Raw genomic sequence first — 13,827 nt, 5'->3', positions numbered from 1 at the left:
GATTGACAGGAAAGATGGGTTCCCCAAACCATTAGAAATGAACTGAACTGAACCAGAACTGATATTCTCTAGAGCATTATCCTCACTGTGGCAGCTGAGGGATGACTATACCTTTGCAAAAGATTACACGAAAATACAGCTCTTAAATCTTACCTACCGCACCTTTAATCTCTTTATTTCATTTTCCCCCCTTTTTTACCTCCCTTTACAATAAAAGCCACAATAAATCATAAGCTGTAAAACTTTAACTATACTGTTATCCTTTATTTGGCAGGTCACCAAACAAGGTAAGCGGCCTATTCTTCGCATACACTTCCAATGTTCCCCACTGATTGTCAATTGATGTCAATTGTGTAGGTCACCACAGTGATGAACGGGTGGGATTCTCTCTCTCTCTCTCTCTCTCTCTCTCTCTGTGTATCTCTCTCTCTCTCTCTCTCTCTCTCTCTCTCTCTCTCTCTCTCTCTCTCTCTCTCTCTCTCTCTGTATCTCTCTCTGTCAGGATTCCACAGAGAACAACGGCACGCCGATGGCTGCTGCTGCTACACCTACAGCCACAGCTCCACCCAGGCCCGTGGCGGCTGCAGCTGCAGCTGCTGCTGCTGCCGCTGCTGCTTCAGCAGCGGGCCCTCCCGCCTCCGGTGGCCCGCCAGCCCGCCCCGGACCCCCCCCGAGACCCGGCCACCGACCAGCCGTGACTCCCACTGCACCCCCGCCAGCCCTGGCCCCGACCAGCAGCAAGTAGGAGTCCCCTCGCTATCAGCACCTCACACAACAGGACGATAACCTGCTGTCGGTCCAATGCTCCCGCCTTTGTGACAATGGCACCATGGTTGTTATCCACCTTTTGTGGTTGGGGGGGATAGTAGATACTATCGTCCACCAGCTCACCCTTGGGGGGACCAAAGTGTTCCCTGGACAGCTGGGAGATATAATCCCTCCCTGTTGTTGTCATGGTGACCAATGTTATCATGTATTGACCACCCTGATGTATTGACCACCAACAGATTGGTTCCTTCATGCCATTTTGTTGGGACAAGGACTCTCACTTGTCATTATCAAATCTCCCGCACCATCTCTGCTCTACCTAAAATCGTCTTCCCTGATGCCACCATTGACTAAGCATCTTTCTTATTTGTGGAAAAGGGCAAAGACTTCTAGTCGATTTCAACTCCCTTTCTAAAAATAAAGCCAAGATATAATAATATAATAATTTAAATACTTAAGATACTTAAGTATTTATTCATTTTACTCAGTCCCACATCTTCCTCCTTTATTCAAACTCTTCTTCCTCCCTCTCTCTCCCTGCCTCCCTCCCTCCCTCTCTCCCTCCCTCCCTCCCTCCCTGCCTCCCTCCCTTCCTCCCTCTCTCCCTCCCTCCCTCCCTCCCTGCCTCCCTCCCTCTCTCTCTCCCTCCCTCCCTCCCTCCCTGCCTCCCTCTCTCTCTCCCTCCCTCCCTCCCTCCCTCCCTCCCTCCCTCCCTCCCTCTCTCCCTCCCTCCCTCCCTCTCTCCCTCCCTCTCTCCCTCCCTCTCTCCCTCCCTCTCTCTCTCCCTTCCTCTCTCCCTCTCTCCCTCCCTCCCACCCTCCCTCCAGTGCCCTGGATGATGGCTTCCTGCTGGACCTGGATCCCATGTCGTCCTCAGCAGCAGGGGGCGCTGCGGCTGGCTCCTCTGCTACAGCCTGGGGAGGTGAGACCCCCTGGCTGGGCTCCGGGCCATAGGACTAGCCGTTTAATATCACAAATGGTTTTTATTATAGATCTTTTAAACAAACCCTTGGAAAGACTTTTTGAATTTTTAGCTTTGCTGTAGCCTTTTGTGAGAATATGTGTGTGTGTGTGTGTGTGTGTGTGTGTTTGGCATACCCTCCTATCTGGCCCCATTGCTCTTGGCCAGGCTTCTCATCAGACCTGAGTCATAATGGGCCTTTTAGTCTTATGAGTCTGACTTTAGGAGGGCAGAGCTTTGTCATGTTGGCGCCATGAAAACTATTGATTGCATCCTCTGTGTGCCCCCCATGAATCATCTCTGTCTCTCATCTCTCCATCTCGCTCTGTCTCTCATCCCCCCCCCCCCCTCTTTCTCTCTTCCTCTCTCACTCTCTCGCTCTCTCTCTCTCCCCCTCTCCCCCTCTCTACAGATCTCCTGGCAGGGGGTGAGTGTGAACAGTTTCTTTCTGCAGTATAAATAGGAGGGATGACTAAGAACTACTTGTTGGCGTACCAACTTGTTTCCCTTCTCTCAAGGTCGAAGCAGTATCTTGTGGGTAGAGCTGCCCTGTTCAATGGTTTGAGAATCAGTTCCCTGCAATCCTTTTGATTTGTCTTTATGCTTTTAGGATAAACGAGTGCATCGTTATTCCTCTCACTTTGTCATCGCTTTGACACCTCTTCTCTTTCTCTTATATCCTCCTTCTTATCCTCCCTTCCTTTCTCTATTCCTCTCCTTGTCTTCTTGTACCTTTTGTACGTGTCTTTGTCTCTCTTTCTCTCTCTCTCTTGCTCTCTGTTTCTGTCTCTCACTCTCTCTCCTTCTCTGTCTGTCTCTCTTTCTCTGCGTCTCTCTCTCTCTCTTTCTCTCTCTCTCTCTCTCTCTCTCTCTCTCTGTGTGTTTCGCTGTCTCTCTCTCTCTCCCTGTCTGTCTGTTTCCCACTGTTCCGTGGTTACGATCTGGTTGTTGTCGTTGGGTGGGTGTGTTTGGTTGCGGGGGTGGGTTTGCGCTTCTCGCCTGCTTAGCCACTCCGGCGGCTGCTTCTGACGGTGCATCTGACGGAGATGCTACCACCACCCCCCGCCGCCACTACCACCCCCTCCACCACCACCACCACCACCACCTCCTCCTCCTCCACCTCCGCAGGGGCTGTAGCTGCCGCCGCCGCCGCCGCTCCTGCTACTCCTGCCAAGACAGCCCCTCCCACTGCAGTAGCCACGCCCACTCCAGCCACCCTGCCCCCGCCAGCCTCAGCCACCTCTGACATGGACCTGTTCGGAGGTCAGTGGGGTCGTAGTTCAACAGATACAGACGTGACGGACACGGGCACAAACCCATGCTGCAGATGTTGTTCCCCGTCTGCCTGACTACGCTATGTCCTCAGTCATAGGACAGGATAGCATGAGATTGTATTCAGAATTATTACAGGGGGAATTCTACTGGTATTTACTGCTTCCCATGTCAAGCTTAACCTATTTGTAGAAATTAAGCACTGAAAATACAATGGCGGTGAGTAGCCTAGTTTGTGAAGTGTGACGTCATCAATTTCACCAATTACAGAAGTAATGCTGATATTGTTATAATACGTTATAATAATGTTAGAGACCGGGAATGCACTTGTGCACTTTCTGCTGAAAAGGCCGGCGCTTGCCGTCAAAGAGAGATTTTATTATTTGCTTTGTTGTTCATCGCTGAACCCAGTTCACCTTCTCTGTCACAAAGTACAATTTGTGACAATGATGAGTCCATCCCCATCTCCCCCTCCCTCCATGGCAACTTACAAGCTCATCGAATGCAGCATTATGCAGCCCCTGTCACTCTCCAAAAGAGTGACGCCCCACCAGCCTAAGACCGGACAGATGGAACCAATCTTTGAATCAATCTATGAATTGATCCACATGGGCTGCATATTTCTTGTATTCTATGCTTTAATTTTCTCCCTCCTAACACAGACTTTTTTGTATTTTTTCATTGTTTCTCTTCGTTTTATCTGTTGTCCCTCGTGCGTCCATGCGTTCTCTATTTTCCATCCTTGCTCTTTTTATTTTCCTCATACTGAATCTCCTTCTGTCCAATGTCGCTGTGTACATTTTTCTTTTTGCGTTTCATTATGCATACCCCCTTCCAAACTCTCCACTTTCCCGCCACCTTCTTCTCCACCCACCATACATCTCCTCCACGCTCTCCTCCTCTACATCACCGCCACCCCTACTACTCCTCCGAACCCCCCTTCTACATCCTGCTCCTCCAACCCTACCTCCTCTTCCTTCTCCATCTTCCCCATCCTCCTCCTCCTCCTCCTCCTCCTCCTCCTCCTCCTCCTCCTCCTCCCCCCATCATCCTCCTCCTCCTCCTCCTCCTCCTCCCCCCCATCATCCTCCTCCTCCTCCTCCCTCCCCATCATTCTCCTCCTCCTCCTCCCCCCCCATCATTCTCCTCCTCCTCCTCCTCCTCCACATCCTCCTCCTCCTCCTCCTTCTCCACATCCTCCTCCTCCTCCTCCTCCACCTATAGATGCGTTTGCTCCCTCCCCAGGAGATGGTCCTGCAGCTGCGGCCGCCGGTCCTGCTGCCGATGCCTTCGGTGGATCTGGTGGGTGACAAAACAGCCAGTGTGTGCGCATGTGTGTGTGTGTGTGTGTGTGTGTGTGTGTGTGTGTGGGGGGGGGGGGGGGGGGGGGTATGTGTGTGTCTGTGTGTGTATGTGTGTGTTTATGAGTCTGTCTGTCTGTGTCTGAGTGTATGAGTGGCAGGAGTCTGTTTTGTACCAGCTTTCTTTGCTTACATTAGAGGAAAACAGTGCGATCCTTTGCCCTGACTGTGTGTCCTGGCAGAAGGATACTGTTTCGTCCCCAAACATCCCCCGCCCCAACCCCTGCCCCCCCGATAGGGTCTGTCATGAATCCTGGCGCAGCCCCCCCCCCCCCCCCCCCCCAGCCCTCTCTCTGTGATTTACCAACATGAGACATTCACCTGGTGAACACGGAAACACAGTTTGCATGCTAATAGTTGCTATTAGTAGCTGCTGCTGACAGTTCCACGCTCTCCTGGAGCTCCGCCTCCATCCGATACCAACGCTAGCCAGCCCCGAAGACGATGATAGGGATAATCATCGCTCAGGCCTTTTTTCAAGGACAATGATTTGTGTCCTTTCTCTCTTTGACCTGGTTGTGTAAGTATGAGGGCAGGGCAGAGGAACCATCTTTTTTTTGTTCTTCTATAAATCGATAACAATCCATGTAACTCCTGTACATAACCCATGTCATAACGTGTGTAAGCTGGAATAACCACAAAGGTTACCGGGCTGCCTGTATCTAACACGACTCCACATCAACTTTGTTCTGCAACCTGAGACAGTATTCGTAATAGGAGAGCACTGCAGTAATTGAAATGGTCAAAATGGAAATGGAAATATTCGATTTGTAAAAGCTGGACTTCAGACAGAGCCTTTTGTTAAAAAAAACTATTAACATTTGATAATCAAAAGAGTGTGTGTCTGTGTGTGGGTGCAGCTGTGTGTGCGTGGGTCTGTGTGTGTATGTGTGTGTGAGTGCCTTTCTGTCTGTTCAAGCCTGTGGTTGCAGGACAGAAGTTAATGCGGGATGCAGCCTTTTACTTTACCTCCCAACTAACCCTGGAACGGGGGCTTTCCCTTTTTTAATTCTATGTATGTTAATTATCCCCCCCCCCACCCCCTTCCTCTGGTCATCACCCTAACCCTCCACCCTAACCCCCTACCAACCCCCACCCCCGTCCGCCTGAAGACCCCTTCGCGACGACCGAGGGCAGTGCCAGCATGGCCCCGGAGATGGACCTGTTCGCCATGAGGCCTTCAGACCCCCCGTCCGCAGAGACCCCCGCCACGCCCACCGCCGTCGCCACCGTGGTCGTCACCCCCCGCCCCCAGTGAGGCGCCGGCCCCCGCAGCGGCCCCCACCCCTTCTTTATCTTCTTCTTCCTCCTCCTCTACCACAACCTCCACCACCACCACCACCACCACCACCACCACCACCGCTAGTCACAGCACCACCACAGAGTCTGCAGCAGCACCCACTCTAGATATCTTTGGTGGTAAAGTCGCTCTCCCGCTCTCTCGCTCTCTCTCTCTCTCTCTCTCTCTCTCTCTCTCTCTCTCTCTCTCTCTCTCTCCCTCTCTCTCCCTCTCTCTCTCTCCCTCTCTCTCTCTCGCTCTCATTAAGCCTCTCACTCTGCATTGCCCTGCATTTTGACGATGACCATGACATGGTGATGATGCTGATGATGATGATTATGTTAACCCCGCATAGCCAAATCCCCACATTTCTGTTTTGATTTGAGTTTCTGTCATGATTACTTGAATTGGCCACATGACGGCAACTGAATCATATCAGTTTGACCTTGTCTAAAAATAATCAAATTATTTGAAATATTCTGAAAACATTCACATATTGTTGAAGCCACCATGAGTATTAACGGTGGGACACATCGGTGCCACAGACATGGTCAGTTATTACGACACTGTCCTATATCCTACCTTTGTGACGTATATCCTATCCAAAGACGTGACACAACATAATTTGATTGGTCGCGTGATAACTTACAAACTAACACACACGCCGTCCAACGTTTGGGCGAAGAAAGAAGCTGAAAGAAACAGTTGACCAATAACACGCTAACAATGCTTTCTTCGCCTCGGACTTCTGGATGGTGTGGTTGTAGGCACGAGGACTGCTAGCTGCTAGCGGTAGTTTGTAGTGCTTCGCCTGAGCCTGTGCATCACTTAAAGGGAATACCACTCAGTTTCAAGAGCCATATGTAATACTGCTTACTTGGTGTCACTATAACTTAGAAATGAGAAAAAAAAAATACATTTCAGTGACACCATGACAAGCTATTAATGCGTGACTAGTGACTTCAACCTTTTTATGCTTAATCAAATTGACTTCGATATCAGTAATAGCTTTAAATGATTGCTCAGTGGGCCTCATGGCATCCAATGAAATTTAGTGGTTTCCTTCTCTTTAACTGATGCTCCCTTGTTTTCTCACCACAATAAATGAATCCTTGCACCTCAGACAAAGACAGAGAGAGTTTTGCATTCCTTTCCATCCATCTGTTTTTCTTACTTATCCATCATGTCCTGAATGCACTTGGCCTGGGAATCTGACCTGTGTGTCTTTGTTTGTAGATATGTTTGATTCTATGCCTGAGCAAAGCCCGAGCGCTGAATCCAAAGCTGCTACCACACCTAGCGTAGACCTGTTTGGTTCAGGTACAGGAGCCCATGTCCACCACCTTTCTGTACCTCATGTTCTTGCTCTCACTCTTTCGTTCGCACTTGGTCTTGACCTGCTCCACTCTTTCTCTCTGTACTGCAATCTATCTCTCTTTTCTACTTTATTTTTCTCTAACTTTTCTGATCTCTCTCTCTCTCTCTCTCTCTCTCTCTCGCGCGCTTTCTCGCTCTCTCGCTCTCTCTCGCTCTCTCTTTCTCTAAGAGCAACCCTCTCCTATCGTCCATCGGCCACTGGACCTTCACTGCTCCCTGTCGTCTCTCATGTCGTTTGTTAGTCATGGCGGCACGTGTCTTGATCCGTCCCCATCGTGGTATGACAACTGTGACTGTGCACGCCAAACCCTTCCCCGTCCCTTCCCCCACATGGCCACCAGGAGCAACTTCTCCAGTCTGTGCTTCTATCGATCTCTCTCTGTCTCCTTTCTGTTCGTCTCTGTCTCTATCTGTTCCTCTGTCTCTGTCTCTCCCTCTCTCTGTCTCTGTCTCTGTTTCTGTCTCTGTCTATCTCTCTTTTCTGTATCTCTCTTGTTCCCTATCTGTCTCTCTGTCTTTCCCTGGCTCTCTTACTCTTACTCTCTCTATTTTCTGTTTCTCTCTCTGTCTCTCTCTGTCTCTCTGTCCCTCTTTCTGTCTCTGTATCTCTCTAGCCATATAACTCTCTCCTCTCTGTCGATCTCTCCCTATGTCTAACTCTCTCTCTGTCTCAATCTCTATTGTCTCTGCCCCCCCCGTTTCCCCCCGTCTACGCTAACGCCTTTACTATGCTTCCACCTTTTCTTCCTCCTCCTCCTCTTCCTCCTCCTATGCTGCTGCTGCTCCTCCCTTGCACTGCCACTGCCTGTCCTTCGCTGGCTGCTGTAGACCTCCCTGCCGTGTCTCGCGGGCCTTCTCCTCTGCCCGAGGAGCCCGCTCTGGCTGGGGACATCGTGACGGGTGAGTTTAGGCCTATGCTTCCTCCCCTACTACTCTCTTTCCTCCCCCTCTTCCTCCTTCTGCACACTGCAAGGGGGGGCTTACCCGGACATTAAGGCCTGGCATGGTGGATCTCTGTGTGTAGGTTTAGTCCTCGGTGCGTGCGGTTGTCCGGATCACGTCAGGCGTGTCGGAGGAGCATGCTTGTGTAGCACAGAGAGGCATGCCTTCCTCTTTTGTGACCTGTCTGAGTAGGATTCTTTTCCTTTGCTCTCGGCTTGTTCTAACAAGAGAGGACACAAATGAATCCATCCACTTGAATGAACGTGGATTTGTCTTGTTCTGAGTAATCCTTACCGCTCTATCCTTCTACCTGTCTTGTCATCTTCTGGGTCTCGGGCTCCAGATACCTTCTCCTCCTCCTCCTCTCCTACTACTGCTGCAGCTCCTGCAGCCTCTCCTGCTCCAGCTCCACTGCCAGACGTCCCCTCTCCACCCAAAGCAGAGCCAGCACCCGTCATTAACCTGCTGGGTACTGGCACTGACGAGAAGTCAAATGACCTCACAGCCAATCGGATACATACGATCATATGCAGATATACATGGATATAATCACACTCACACGTACACATGCACTCACACGCAGAATTACTCACGAAGCCTGGATCCTCCATTTTGTCTATTCTCCTCCATTATTTATTTCTTAAGCCGTTATCTTGATAATTTCATCTTTCTCTATGCTTCTACAACTTGTATTGTTCTCCTATCGGTAGTCTGGCTGTTAGGACCGGAACAGGTACTCCGTCACCAGGGATGATGTTGATGTCATTGAAGGTAGTGTCCTCAGCGCCCCTGAGATAGATCCCTATAGTATATAGAGATATAATAGAGTGTGATTTAGACAGGAGTAGATCAGCTCGTAGATAGCTCCCTATAGTAAGAGAACCAAGTGGAATTTAGACATTAGAAGTACAGGTCATTTATAGTATAGGAGGATATCACATGATGTCACGTACATTCCAAGCCACCATCTTGGTATGTTTTCACCACTATTACAACAATGACAACAACATGGCTGCTTGGCCATTCTAGAATGTTTGGTCAAGATTCCCATGATGGCGGGCTTGAACTTCCTTTATGGCACTTCAGGTCACATGATTGAAACGTTCCTCTACTGTGCAGAGTGGCTGTGTGTGGCTACACAGTACAACAACACACACCCTGTGTGACCTGGTGTTCCCTCTCACTTGTCCCAGTGGGAAAGTCCCGAGGCTGACTGCTTCTAAACCCCTTTCCTCCCTCCATGCGGCCCTCTGGCGAACGGGACGACCCTTACAGATGACTTCAGCGGTCCCAGCGACGCAGCACCCAGCTCAGTGCCCACTGGCCCTGTGGACGCTGTGGACCTGCTGGGAGGTCTGTGTTTCTGTCAGTCTGGTTCTCCTTCTCAGCCGTCAGTCTGCGATGCAAACTTTTAAACTTTTTACCGGTTGTGGTTTTACTGTAAACGTGAGCCTGCTACGCTTGCCTGTCTGATACATTTTCAGAAAGTGTTGTAAACAAAGTTTGGATCGTTCAAACGTCAAGTGGAACACAAATTGGACTACTCATCATAATCTGGTTGTAGTACAGTTGCAGTACATTTCTTACATATTACAGTTGCTTATTAGCCGGGATATGTATTTTTGAATCCCAAATCCGTATGTAATACTTTGTTATCATCATTATAAGTTATAATATGTTAGGATACTCATTTATTTGTCCCTATTACTGACTGTAATTCATTGCTTTTTCAACTTCGAATTCTCAACCTTTCTGATTGAAGCCTGTCTGTTATTTAATGTTATATATTACTGTATTTATTGATGTATTTTTCTATTGGCTTCACCCAGGACTGATCTCCCCCAGTCTGGCGCCAACAGCTGCCCCGGCCCTGACCCTAGCCCCGGCCCTGGCTCCGGCCCTGGCCCCCCTCCAGAACGACCTCCTGGAGTCTGGTTTTGAGGCCCTGGGCTCCCTGCCTTCCCCCACGCCCCCGATGCCAGCTTCAGTTCCCGTGGTCCCCATGGTACCTGCAGCTGCCATGGAGCCCACGATGACTCCAGCGCCCTCTGGTGGCTTTGATGCTTCGAGTAAGTGGAGGATTTATAAGCGTGCCGTTTTTTTCTTCTTCATTTGTATCAACGATTATTCTGTTCCAACACCTTTGTGGCACAATATGTAGAATAGCATTACATTTATTCAGTCCAATGTTTTATTCAGTCCAAAGTCATTAATGCATTTCTATTTTTAAATGTGTTTTACATCTGTTACTTGGTATGGAATGTAAGCCTAGCGGTTCTGGTGCTGTGTCTTAGCTGTGGTCTGTTAGCCTAGCGGTTCGGTTGCTCTGCTCTTGACTGACTGCATTTTTTCTTTGCGCATGAGTGGTGCGAGGGGTCCTCGTTACCTCAGAGCATGGCAAGCCACGGTCACTGACCACGGTCACAGCAACCTAACGCCTTACTGCTGCTCCCTCCCTTTAGTCGGAAACCTTCTCCCCATCTCTCTGGCTTTCTACATCGCTTTCACTCCATTGCTTTCTCATTCCCTCCATCACTTTCTTTCTATCGCTCTCTATCCATCTCTCTCACACTGTCTCTATAGAATTGATCCATAATTCTTGCCCTCGCAATTCCATTCTCTCCTGATCTGCGGATCTGTCGATCAACTCTCTCTCCCCCTCCTCGCTGGCCAACAAACTGCCCACTCTGCTTATTTTCTTGCTCCACATATGTAACTCAAATCTGCCTTTCCTCCTCTTCTTCTTCTTCCTCTTCTGCTGCTGCACCCCCCCCCCCCCCCCCATCCCGTACACCTACCACCACTCACTCCCTCCCCTCTGTTCTGTCTCTCTCTGCTGAGGGTTTTCTGCTTGCTTGCTTACTTCTAATATATAATGGGTGAGTTTCTATGCCCCCCACCCCCAGCCCCCCAAACGCTATAGAACGTGCAGCATGGGTACTTTCAGCTAGACCACACACAGACACACATACGGAACCAGATTCCTTTTAAGCAAGTATTTGTAGCCCTGTTTGGCATGTGTGACTGCCTCCCCTTCCTTCAGATGCATGAGACAGGCTGCGCTGCTCTTCCTCATTTGCCCCCCAACCTATTCAGGGAATGACTCAGAGATAGAAACACGTGAGCATCGTGCTCTCTCGTGGATACCAGACAAATGGCATTGCAGTCGTTTTTTGTGTGTCCCCCCCCTTCCCTCATGTAAATGCCGCATGCAGTGTGTAGCCGACTTGGTGGGGCTGTGTAGCGTGGACATTTGACCCCCTTACCAACGGCGCAGCCTGGTCGTACCCCTGTTCTGCCCTGCTTCCAGGACCTATAAGTCTGGGGGATTGAACCATCGTAGCTGTCTCTCCTGGCTTCACTAAATCATTTGTTACCGATATAATTGTCTTAAGTTTGTGTATGAATGTCAGTGTGAGAATAAGTGGTCAATAGGACAGCGAATTACAATTCAAGCACTTTGCGATACGACTTATTAAAAAAGACAAAAGTGCGACTGAATTTGTTTACTCTCGTTACTGGCGCATGCATGTTAAATGCCCGCTCAGGCTAAATGCGCTAAAGAGTAATTACATTGGTAAAAGAGGTCTTGGTGAAGCCTGGAGAGATGGTTTCAATGGTTTAATCAGCAAGACCGGTGTGGTTCTTTATAGGGGTTACCTCTCTGTACCTCCATGCCTCCTTGCATTTCATGCTTGTCCTTCCTGTCCTCCTAAGTGTTTGGGGGATTAGGTGACCTGCTGATGCCCGCCATAACACCCCAGAGCACCGGGGGCAGCACCGGGGGTGGGAGTGTGTCAGGCAGCCTCGGGACCCCCGTCTCAGGCATGGGCATGGGCATGGCGGCGGCCCCCCCACCGACGCCTCCACCTACTAAAACCATCGTAGGGGACCTGGACTCGTCCCTGGCCAACCTTGTGGGAGGTAGGCAGTGTGGATGACCTGGGGGTAGGCAGTATGGGTGACCTGGGGGTAGGCAGTGTGGGTGACCTGGGGGTAGGCAGTGTGGAGGACCTGGGGGTAGGCAGTGTGGGTGACCTGGGGGTAGGCAGTGTGGAGAAGCATTAATGGGAAATGTAACTGATATGTAACTGAAATAAACCAACAAACAAAACCACAGTTGGCCAGTTGTTGCTTGTCTTCGGTTGATCCCTGTTTCTATTTTTTATTATGCAGACCTGGGAATGAAGAAAAGGTAAGTTAGTGTGTTGTTGTGCGTGTGTGCATATTCAGGATTTTTTGATCAGTTAGCTTTGGTTATTAATGGAATTAAATACTGTAATCATTTCCATGCAACTACCCTCTGGAATCTTGTACACAGTTGCTGTACTGTAAGGCTCCACCATTTGACACAGCTTGGCTAACTGGTTCTCCTTCCAGGGACCCAAACAGTGAGAAGAAACTCACAGGAGGTGCCAACTGGACCCCCAAGGTAGCCCCTTCCAGCTGGGGTACACCTGGAGCCCCGTTGGTATGAGCAAGCCCGCATTTCACTCTAGATATTATATAATATTTTTATAAAAAACCTAATGAAAATGTTTCATTGTTTCGAGACACAATGAAAGAACATAATAATTAAATAATTACCGGGGTATTTTAGAAAAGTAGTCTGCTTTAGAACGTAATCTCTATTTTAAAATGGAGTATTGTTAATGTCTCTTCTTCCTTGGAATCCTAGGCCGGTGCCACCTCTGCAGCGCCCCCTGCTGGAGCGATGGGGCCACCGTTGGGCTCACAGCCTAGTTATGGCATGGTGAGCTTTTATGATATGATGAAGCATTTTTGTAAACCATTACCAGAGGTTCTACCTGCCTTCAATACATGTATCACCTTCAACACTATGTGTTGTAAATCACTATGAATGAGATAGGATGCATGTACTTTTACCATTTTATTGTGTTTTTTCTCCTCACTGATAAGTTGTATGATAAATGTGTCAGCCAAATGATAGAATGTTAATTCGTTTTTTGTATGCATTCAGTATCTTTATCATAGTTACAATTCCTAGCCTCCTCAGGGCAACTCTTGGGCACCCCCTTGTGGAAATGGGCCCACTGCTCTAGAGTTTCTGTAGCTGAAAGTCTGATGGTTTCTGTTCGTCCGTTCCAGCCCATGATGGGTCAGCCGATGATGGGCCAGCCCATGATGAGACCACCCTTCACTGGCATGGCCTCGGCACCAGGGGCTCCGGTAAAACACACACACACAAATGCGCACACACACACACACACACACACACACACACACACACACACACACACACACACACACACACACACACACACACACACATATACACACACATACACACACACTACATGTAACGGCCTACATATACACTACAGATTTTATAGGACTTTACACTGTGCAGTTATATTATACATAGTGTGTATTTTGTATTGATCATAACCACTAGTCGTTTGCTCTCTCTATCAAGCAGATTTCTCAAGGACCTGCCGGCCAAAGTCCCAAGAAACCCAAGGACCCTCTGGCAGAACTGGACCTCAAAGACTTCTTATAAAGCCCCAGGTGTGTGCTGAGCACATTCAGGACCTTTGGTTTTCAACAGAATAAGAATAATAAAGGTCATGTAGAGAAGATTTGAAAAGAAAGAGGGCCGAAAAGAGTTAGCAAGTTTTGGAAGGTGACCCCACCCCAAAAAACACCTCTCCACTCTCAGATAGGGAGAAATTCTAACGGAGCATTCACTCACTAATAGCCGATGGATGGCTACGGCATTTCTACGGCGTTTCACTCAAATAATAAATCTCACCTAGACCACCTTTAAATCAACAGTATGAATGACTGTATCTCTCCCTCTCTCTTTTAGATACTGCTGTTTGGAGAGCAGACTGAGCTCTCATCCC

At 49.1% G+C, this 13,827-nt stretch overlaps 1 protein-coding gene across 1 annotated transcript; it reads left to right on the top strand.

Moving 5' to 3' along the window:
• Nucleotides 1–1,632: 1,632 nt before the first annotated feature.
• LOC307088789 (clathrin coat assembly protein AP180-like) lies at nt 1,633–13,481 on the top strand (the record flags this gene model as incomplete). Its single annotated transcript, XM_079754784.1, is given in 14 exon segments — nt 1,633–1,690; nt 2,858–2,992; nt 4,226–4,303; nt 5,475–5,613; nt 5,615–5,781; nt 6,878–6,961; nt 7,847–7,918; nt 9,236–9,313; nt 9,790–10,029; nt 11,678–11,884; nt 12,316–12,431; nt 12,639–12,713; nt 13,070–13,150; nt 13,401–13,481. Coding segments are annotated over 14 exon segments (1,611 nt in total).
• Between the last annotated feature and the right edge of the window lie 346 nt (nt 13,482–13,827).

This window comes from Pollachius pollachius, assembly GCF_949987615.1.
Source record: "Pollachius pollachius genome assembly, chromosome: 1".
NCBI classification, from domain to species: domain Eukaryota; kingdom Metazoa; phylum Chordata; class Actinopteri; order Gadiformes; family Gadidae; genus Pollachius; species Pollachius pollachius.
Note: the sequence above shows the minus strand (reverse complement) of the source record. Positions and strands in the feature narration are given on the sequence as shown.